This window comes from Triticum dicoccoides, unplaced genomic scaffold (genome assembly GCF_002162155.2).
Source record: "Triticum dicoccoides isolate Atlit2015 ecotype Zavitan unplaced genomic scaffold, WEW_v2.0 scaffold28142, whole genome shotgun sequence".
Lineage (NCBI taxonomy): Eukaryota > Viridiplantae > Streptophyta > Magnoliopsida > Poales > Poaceae > Triticum > Triticum dicoccoides.
In genome coordinates this window covers 1-9,577 of record NW_021260007.1, presented here as the reverse complement: position 1 = coordinate 9,577, position 9,577 = coordinate 1, and the positions used below count along the sequence as shown (strand labels likewise).

The 9,577-nt window shown below is 43.9% G+C and overlaps 1 protein-coding gene across 1 annotated transcript; it reads right to left on the bottom strand.

Moving 5' to 3' along the window:
• Positions 1 to 960: 960 nt before the first annotated feature.
• On the bottom strand, positions 961 to 2,240 carry LOC119345768 (bisdemethoxycurcumin synthase-like). Its single transcript, XM_037615669.1, has 2 exons — positions 2,051 to 2,240; positions 961 to 1,955 (listed from the first exon to the last, which is right to left on the bottom strand). The coding sequence occupies exons 1-2, from the start codon at positions 2,238 to 2,240 to the stop codon at positions 961 to 963; spliced, it is 1,185 nt and encodes a 394-aa protein (XP_037471566.1).
• Between the last annotated feature and the right edge of the window lie 7,337 nt (positions 2,241 to 9,577).

Sequence of the window (9,577 nt, the reverse complement as noted above, 5' to 3'; positions counted from 1 at the left end):
AGGCACGACACTTGTCTTTGCCAAAAGTTTTGGTGCGTGTGTGTCCGTCGTGATTTGATGTGATCGATCCCGAGGGCGAAGCTCCAGCAAGTATATCATTTTTTTTTATCAAAGTAGCACGTTCAAGTTTTTTTAGTGGCGTGTGTGGAATACTGTCAGTAAAAAGCTGTTACATTAGGTAACTGGATTGTAAACGTCTACTCGATAATGTACGGAAATCTATATATGTTAAACCAGGAACATGGAATTACATGGTCTGAACTGAACTTTCACAATTCCATGATTGAATTGTTCCACAATTTGTGTTGCCATTGTGTTATTTGGGTATATCTTACCACGTGAAATTATGAAAGTTCGGTTCAGACACTGTGATTCCATTTACCTGATTTAACATAGGAGCATATAGTTTGCTTACTTATTAATGTGTGGGTAAATACTACTATCTCTATCTGGGTTTTGAAGGTGGACACGGTTTATTACTTCACCTATTTGACTAACAAAATGTGTGTTATATATCAAAATATATCATTACTTGATTCAACGTCAAACGATGCTTCTAATATACTCTCTCCCTCCGGAATTCACTATTGCAGAAATGAGTGTATCTATACACTAAACGGATGTTGTACACACATTTTGTTAGTCAAACTGAAAAACCAAAAAATCTGTGCCCACTTTACAAACCCAGATGGAGGAACTAACATGCATAGTGCAGTGGAGAAATAAATCATGTGAGCAATACTTTTACACTGTCTTGCAATATAGATTCATTAATGGCTGTCAAAATCAGCACAAACCATAACATCGTACATTATTGGAGGTAGTTGATATTTGATTTGGTAACCATATAGGTTACAGATCCAATCAAAATAACTTTTGGATGAGAACAATTAAAATAGTTGGGCACACAGACTTTAATCTTATTCTCCGCTGCTGCGTACATAGCTTAACGACGAAGCGCTAATTTTTCTTGAGAGCCCCGGTTGCATGGAGCACCATGGTCTCGATAGTGAAGCCTGGTCCAAATCCCACCATGGCCCCCCACTCAGCTTGCTCTCCTTCCTCCTCGATTCGACGCTGTAGCTCATCAAGCACGAAGATCAGGGTGGCGCTAAACATGTTCCCAAACTTCTGTACGACAGTTCTGCTCGCCGCTAGCTTCGTGGGCTCCAACTGGAGTGTCTTGTCAAGTTGGTCCAAGATCCCACGGCTGCCAGGGTGCACTGCCCAGAAGAGGTCATTCCATTGGAAGTCCATCGCAAGTGGACCAAACGCTTCCAGAAGACAAGGTTCCATGGTGTCTGCTACCAGTGTGGGCAGTTTGGTGTAAACTTTCCCATGAGTGCCATTGCTCCCCAAGTTCAGGGTGAGCACATTCTCAGTGCTCGGCACGAGGGTCTGAGAGACGGACACCATCTCAAACAGAGGATTCTCGATGGGGTGCATGGGGTCGGCGCCGACGATTACCGCGCCTGCCCCATCACCAAACAACGCATGAGTGATGAGGGTGTCTAAGCAGTCCCCTTCACCGGGGCTGCAGAAGCCAGAAATGGCGAGCTCCACGCAAGCTACGAGGACGCGTGCCCCACAGTTATTCTCAGCAAGGTCCTTGGCTAGGCGCAAGGCAGAGCAGCCGGCGAAGCAGCCGTTAAGATGGAGCATGGTACGACAGACATCGGCGCGAAGGCCAAGGAGTGAAACCAAGCGTACGTCAGCGCTTGGGGCGCCAGCGTCAGAGTTGGTGCTGACGATAAGGTGGGTGATGTCACTGGCCGGACGGCCCCACTTTGCGATGGCCTTCTTTGCTGCTGCTGCCGCAAGCTCTGGAGCAGCCTTGGCCACGATATCATGCCGAGCCTCACGGGACGGTGACGTGTTCTCCAGCAAGACAGGGTGGGAGTTGAGCAGTTCATCCGTGTGGTAGAAGAAACGATTCTCCGTGCCCGTTAGACCACCTGATATCAGTTTTAGAGATCCAAAAACCCAACAACATAAATCATGTCAGATCATACGTGTCTGCTTAGATATTTCAGTATGTTTGGGTGCTTACATATTATCTTGAATGTGTCTTTATGGTCAGTAAGGTGCTCGCTCTTGGTAACGCCGAAATAATAGTCAGGGTACTCTTCTTGGGACACCTTGTTCGCCGGATTTGCTGTTCCGATAGCCAGCATTGCCGCGGAGCCTTCCGCACGCTGCGCACACCGGATCTCACTAACCTTCGGTGAGCTGCCTGCCATGGTCTCGGTGCAGTAACCTGCTATATATTTCAGTCACTGTACGTTGTGTGCACTAAAAGCTTAGATGTGCCAATAAAGCACTGAAGATGTATCTATCATCTCTAGTAATCATAGAAAAAGCTCAAAAACTCCAAGAAAGAAGCACAATGCATTTTTTTCAATTTCTCAACATGGGTAAACAAAAAAAAAGCCATTTTGTGACGTGAATAAAACAAAGAATATTCCATGCTATCAGTAGCAATGTTAATCACATCTCTAGTATACTAGGACACTTAATTTGTCACTGCACACTATATATAGGGGCATAAAGTAACTTTCTTCTTTTGTTTTTCTTATTGGCAATGGGGAAATGCTTAGCTTGAATTATGGTTAACATTTATTATATTTTGTCTTATTTGATAATACAAAAAATAAATATAAGTAAATAGATGTATTTTTTTTTCTAATTTCTTGTTTTTTTGGAAGTTTGGAAAATTTGAATCACCCATTACACACTACAAAGTGTAAGATTGCACTTTTTGAAGGTGTGCATAACAAATGAACTTATTAGTTCGTTTTTCTTGTATGCACAGGTTAGGTTATACATAAATCTGTTTTTTCGCAGGAAGGTTATAAAGAGTACAAGGATATTAAGATGGGTGGATGCTAATCCAGAAGCTTAAGAAAAAGTGTGACTTGGATATAAGAAAAGTACAGGCCACTGATGAATAGACATAGACATAGGTTTAGGGACTTACCTTGGTCGTCGACCTGATAAGTCTTAATACACAGGTAGATAAGAGCTTCCACCTGTGTATGGGACAAACTAAGCAGCAGACAACAATTATGCACTGTGTTGTGAGATGGGAGGGATCGAAGGAGGTGCCAAATATTTAAAGGCAGCAGAAGCAGAGCAGGTGGACGGTTGGGGATGCTGATAAGCATGCACCGATGCAGATATACCTCAACGTTGCTCAGTGTCGCCCCTCGCCGAGAAGATAATTCCGATCCGCCGCCTTTCCATCCGCCCGGTTTGAATTTGGTCAACATTTTGAGATGTCCTTCTCATTAGAAAGAAAATACCCTGGATTCAACCTCATGTCTAATTGCCTTGCAATGTTTTTCCAAGTGGTGGCAGTATACAGATTCATTTAAGATGCAAAGCATGCACCGATGCATGTATACCTTAATGTTGCTCGGCGTCAGTGGAAGATAAATTATAAATTCTGATCCGCCCCCTTTCCATCTTCCCGTTTTCAATTTGGTCAACATTTGGGATGTCCTATCCTTAGAACACAAATCCCCCGCATTTATCCTCTCGCCTATTTGCCTTGCAATGTTTTTCCTAGTGGTGGGAGGATACCCTAACCAACAATGCACAGAAAGCGTTAGCCTCCTTGCTTGAGAGATTTGGAAGGAAATGAATGCTCGTGTTTTCAAGGCCAAGGCAGCGCTGGTGGAGGTTGTTGTGCATATCATCAAGGATGAAACGGCTATCTGGGTCCTAGCTGGTGCGAGGCATTTGGGTAATGCAATGCTACTAGAGTAGCCATTGTATCTGTTATCGCCTAGGCGATTTTGTATTGAACTTCACCCTTCTTGTTAATCAATAAAAATGGCAAGTCTTTTGCCTCGTTTCAAAAAAAAGTATACAAATTCATTTAAGCATGTTGAGACATTCCAACATGGTACCACAACAAAAATAATAAGCAGGCAATGAATCCCCATTGGTTCCACTGAAACGATTAAAATGGCTTGTAAGACACAAGACAAAAACTTAAACGAATGGAACAAATGGAAACACCGTGAAAAACTATACTTAGAGGAAAATTCGACCATTCTAAAAAATGTCCAGAATTGTTCTTTTATACAAACTGTTAAGTGCACTATCAAGATTCGAACCCGCCATCAATGAATATCCTAATGGCTGTGCAATTTGACAATACTAAATGGGAAGAGGTAGTAACCTGGCATGCAAACTGTATTCTAAATATTTTTTGTTATTTGATTTTTTTTAAGAAATGGTCTGTCAGTTCTTTTATATCGGGGTAATCAATACTAATACTCCCTGCATTCCTTTATATAAGGTGTATTTGTTTGGTGCGGTGACCAAGGCACATAATTGAGGAGAATTTTGGACAAAAATACCTTTAACTAATTAGGTAGTTAGATGGTTAATTAGGGGCAACAAAATAACGAGTGGGATAACAAAAGGCAACTGAATCTTGCAGCACCAGATTAAAATCAATCAGTGGGATGGGATAGAGAGAAATGTGAGTGCATGCAATTAGGGAGAGAGATTCTTTTCTACGACCTTCCTACTGGGAACTACGTAGTACTTTTTATCTATGGCATGTAATGGATGGTTGAAGGGCACGCAAGGAAAACTGCATGGAAAAAAGAAATACACCTTACATTATCATTTTTGCTTGGAAAAAACTAATACACCTTTTATTGAACACAGTACAGACGCAAGCGCTCATATACACGCGCATGCACTCACCCCTATGAACGCACACACGCACACCCTACCCTTATGAGAACCTCCGAAAAACTAAGCCGACATATCATCTTGAAATTTACTAAGTCACCGTGGGCACCTCGTCGTCGACGGAAACGTCTCCTCCCACTGAATGCGCATCAACGGATATCCTGAAATAAATCCAGGAATAAATGTGAGCACCAGGACTTGAACCATGGTGGGCTGGGGTACCACAGTCCATCTAACGATCCAACCACACATTGGTTCGCAAAAAAAACTAATACACCTGACATAAATGGAGGGAGTTTTTTTTTTAAGAAATAAGAGAATTTGAATATGTACGACAATACTAGTCCAATCCAAAGTGATGTACAAGGAAGTACAACATTTTTATTATTACAGAAACCAGCAAGCAAATACAAGGGGTACACATATTACTAGGAGCGAGTAAGTCATAAAATAATGCTCAAAGAGCTAACTGGTAAGCAATAACAATATTTGTAACCCTCCAACTTAACATCAAATATTGTTGACTAGATATTTGATCACTCACTTATCAATAAATGTAAAGGAAAAAAGTGCGAAGTAGGAGCAGTTTAATCTTGAATCCATTAATCATTCTCTTCGAAATTATTTCTAACCACTTCTTTTTATTTTTTATGGAAGCAAGAAGAGGGGATTTAGTATTTATTTCACAAGGTTGTATAGCACATCCTATATATGTGTATAAAATAGGAGAAAATATACCCACATGAAATATTTCTAAACGTTTATATCTATTTTTATTTTTAGTATGACTATGTTTTATTTCTAAGAATAAAATCGGGATTATCTATCGAGAGATGGTTTAATGGTTGATAGATCTATTCTGGTAAACACGTATAGTTCTAGAAACTATCGAGGGTTCGAATCCCACACTTTTTCTTATTTAATATGTTCCTTTTTTTCATTGTTTTCCTTTGTTCTTTCCCTAATATTTCTTTTGTACGTTAGAACGAATTGCTGAGTTAGTTGGAATAACCAAGCCGTTGCACATTTTCTATGAACAAGTATAAATACTAAAATCTTTGTTAGGAGGCTTCAGGTAATGAACATGCTAGTGTTTGTGATTTATTGCATTTTCAAAGCTCGTTGTAGTAGCCCTAGTTCTTCCAGCATGCCAATAAGACCTAAAGAAAATAAGAATGCTAGAACAAAATGAGAAGTTGATAACTATTTTGTGGAAAAGAAAAAATTAACTGCATTTATTTTGGAAGCTACATCACCCACATAATATAAATAGCTTAACTAAAGCAAAATCAGTAATATATTCTGTCGACCATCATCCTTTCTATGATTTTCTATTTTTCAATTCACTCAAGTGAGAACTGATTGGGCTCCCTTGACTTAAAGATCCCCCAAACACATAGTTTCCCCCGTCAAAGATAATCTCCTAGGTTGGGTAACACAATAGATATTTAGCTTAACACGTGGTTTGTTGAATGACTCCCACATTAGCTCCAAGATGCTGACGTCTAACTAGAAAAGTAAATGATTCAGTCCACGAAAGTTCTGGCCTGGCGGGTTTATAAAAATCATTAGAATAAGTCGTATTATTAAACTACACAAGTAGGTATAAGCAATCTACATTCAACCAATCAATAATTGTGTACTCTAGAACTAACGGGCCAATAGCTCCTGTGCGACACATTTGAGGTGAATTGGCTTGAGTGCGACGTTGTTCGAACGAATGGCTGTGGTGCGACACATTTGAGCAGGTAAATGGCCCACGCACGACATGGCTGTTAAACTGAACTGATGCCCTCGTAAGCTGTTGAGGGCTGGACCCACCACTTATCCACGTAAGCGCTGGACACACCACTTATCCACCTAAGCGCGGGACCCACCACTTGTCTACTCGCGGGACCCACCTCCTCGCAGCTAGAAGAGACGAGCGCCCGTGCCCGTCCGCCCGCCGCCGCCCATTCATCCCCTTTCCCCAATCTTTCTCTTCTCCGGCGACCTAGCGCAAATGTCTACCTCCGCCACGCAATCAAAATGGCGACAGTATGGACCAGTGCTGCTAACAAGGTGCCCTGAATGCCCACGCCCAGACCCTCTTAAACGGTTGGTCACTAAAAGGGATGACAATGGCAATCTTGGGCAGGAATTTGTGAAATGCTTGAGCAAACCAATGACAGGAAGGGATGGCAAGGTTAGATCTCAGTTCTTAGCCCGTTCTTTCGTTGTCTTTCGCTCTGATTTCTCCATATTTTGTTTTTTATCCTCGAATTTGGGATTTAGGGTTCGTGTTGTTCTTTTCAGATCTTGAAGAAATGTTACCATTTTGAGTGGATTGATGAATATGTTGATAGGTTTCAGTTTGAGGGCTACGTTGATTCGAGCGTGGCCGCAACCTGGGAGCTCAATTTGGGCGGGGTGCCGCCGATTGCTGTGGAGAATACGGGGAGCTCAGGCGGAGGGGCGGGCAGAGTCATGCCGATGGCGATGTATGCGCGCAATGCTGAACTGCATGCGGAGTCTGAACTGGCCAAGGAACTGAAGAAGATCAAGAAACATCTAATGCAGATGATCGATTTGCAGAAGCAAGCAAATATCATGGCAGGGGGGTTCTATTGTTGTATCATTGCTCTGTTTTTGTTTTATTTGTTGTTCATCCGTCATTAGAATGGGCATTTAGGCCTATCAGTGTAGAGGATGTGATCTGTGCGCAAGTAATGTATCTGAATTGAAGCAGCAATTTGGAACACAAATTATTCAGTGTTCATGCTCTGCTTCCCCTGTTTTGGTTCTTCAGTTAACAGAGTACACGGGCACCCAAATTCAGTTTCTAGTAAAAAATAAAACTGGGCTGCCGAATAGATGTTGGGCCGTAAGGAGATCGGGCTCAAGGAGACCAGCCCACCCGCGTAGGGGCACCAGCCCACCTCTAACTTCGGCAAATAAAATGTTACTTGTTTTTACTTTGGCCTTTTTCTTGCACTAAATCTTGTGATGGATCATTTTTTGATGCACTAAAACTAAATATTACCTGTTTTTATGCATGTCTACGGTTTCATGAACTAAATGAGTTGCATGCTTGCATGAAGTAAATTAGTTTGCATTTCCTAGTTGCATGTCCATAGTGGGTTTGCATGGGGCTCCTAGTTGCATGTCTATGGTTTGGGTCATGACCCATTATTTGGCCAATATTTTGAAGATGGTGTGTGTGGTGATTGGGGTGTAGCAACCCGGGCCCGTAGCAACCCATAGCAATACACAAATAATGGAACAACCCATAGCAATCTACAAATAATAGCACAAAATACACAATATATATATAGTAGCATAACGATTATATAGAAGCATAACGATTGCAACACATAGTTCCACGATAGCCTTACAACTTAAAACACTAATACAACTTAATAACAGTAGCATAACGATTACAACTTAAAAACTAATACGATACGATACGATAGATCGGGGGGCACCAAACGCGGGTTCTTCTTCGGGTTCTTCTCTCCTCCTCCTCCGGGTTCTTCTTCGGGTTCTTCTCTCCGGGCTCCTCCGGGCGCCCTTCACTCATCGTTGTTGATTGGGTACGGGAGCATGTGCATAACGCCGTTGTTGGGGAAGATGGAGTTGAAGTCGGTGAAAATGTTATGGGTGGTGAAAACTATGAACTCACAACCAACCCAATACACTCGCCCGAGGAGGTAGAAAGCATCGAATGGGTTAGTGAACGTAGCGAGGAGCCCAACCACAACGCCGTTGTGGGTGACCTCCTCAACATGGTACATCCTTGGAGAGCCGCGGGGGAGGTGGCGGAAGCCGACCGGAAGGAAGAAATCCGTCAACTCCCTTGCGCCCCTCCACCTTGAGATGGCCCAAACCCTAAGGGTACTCTCCATGTACACTCCGTTCGGGTAGAGCCTTTCCGGCACGGTTGGGGGGAGTTGGTACGTGTGGGCGTTGTACTGCATGGTGGCGCCCGGTGGCTCGAGGGTTCGATCGGGTTTGATGGAGAAGAAGGAAGAAGGAGGGCAGAGGAGGAAGAGGATGGGGTGTGGATGAGGAGGAAGAGGAAGACGATTGTGCCCGGCTTAAATAGCCCAAGAGCGACGTGGTTTTTGATGGAAGCGCTGTGGTTACACTGGGTAGAATTAATGGGCGGGCGGCGTTTGGTGGCGCCCCATGGAAGTGTGTACACGAGCGTGGGAAACGGGCTGTGACGGTCGCGGGTCAAGGGGGGCGGGATCACGCATGCGTCTGTGCCGTCGTGGGTCAAGGGGACACGCCTGCCCCGGGTTCTCTGCGTGTGCCGCCCATGCATTCATGTCATAGCCCATCTTGCTAGGGCTAGCCGGCTAGAGGGCAACGTTCGGTCGATTTTTTTTGAGGGCAACGTTCGGTCGATGTGAGACGTGACAATAATGGATGCCTTCATTTACCCATCTTGTAACAGGCAGCACGTCGTTTGAACTGCATCTATACCCACATCGATACCCCATGCCAGTATTGTGTCCTCAAAGAGGAGCACGCCATGCACGGCACGCCCTGCAGCGTTTGCTTTTTGGTTGTCTTCATTGGGCTGCTGCATTGTGGCTTGGTGCATGCTTTGATGCGACGCTGCATCGGTTCTAATGGTAGGCATGCGACAGGTTACTGCGTTGATAGGGGTGGCGGGGCAGGGCTACGTCGAGGCATGCATGCAACGACCAACGACGGGCGCAGTCCTGCGGGTGGGCATGCATGCTGCGGGTGGGCACGGGCACGCATGCAACGATGGAAAGGGCACTGCGTAGGCTTGGTCCATGCACCGCGTCAACTCTTGCCGTTGGATTCAAATGAACGGTCCTGATGCTCCAACGAGAGAGGCTGATCCAAACCCCAC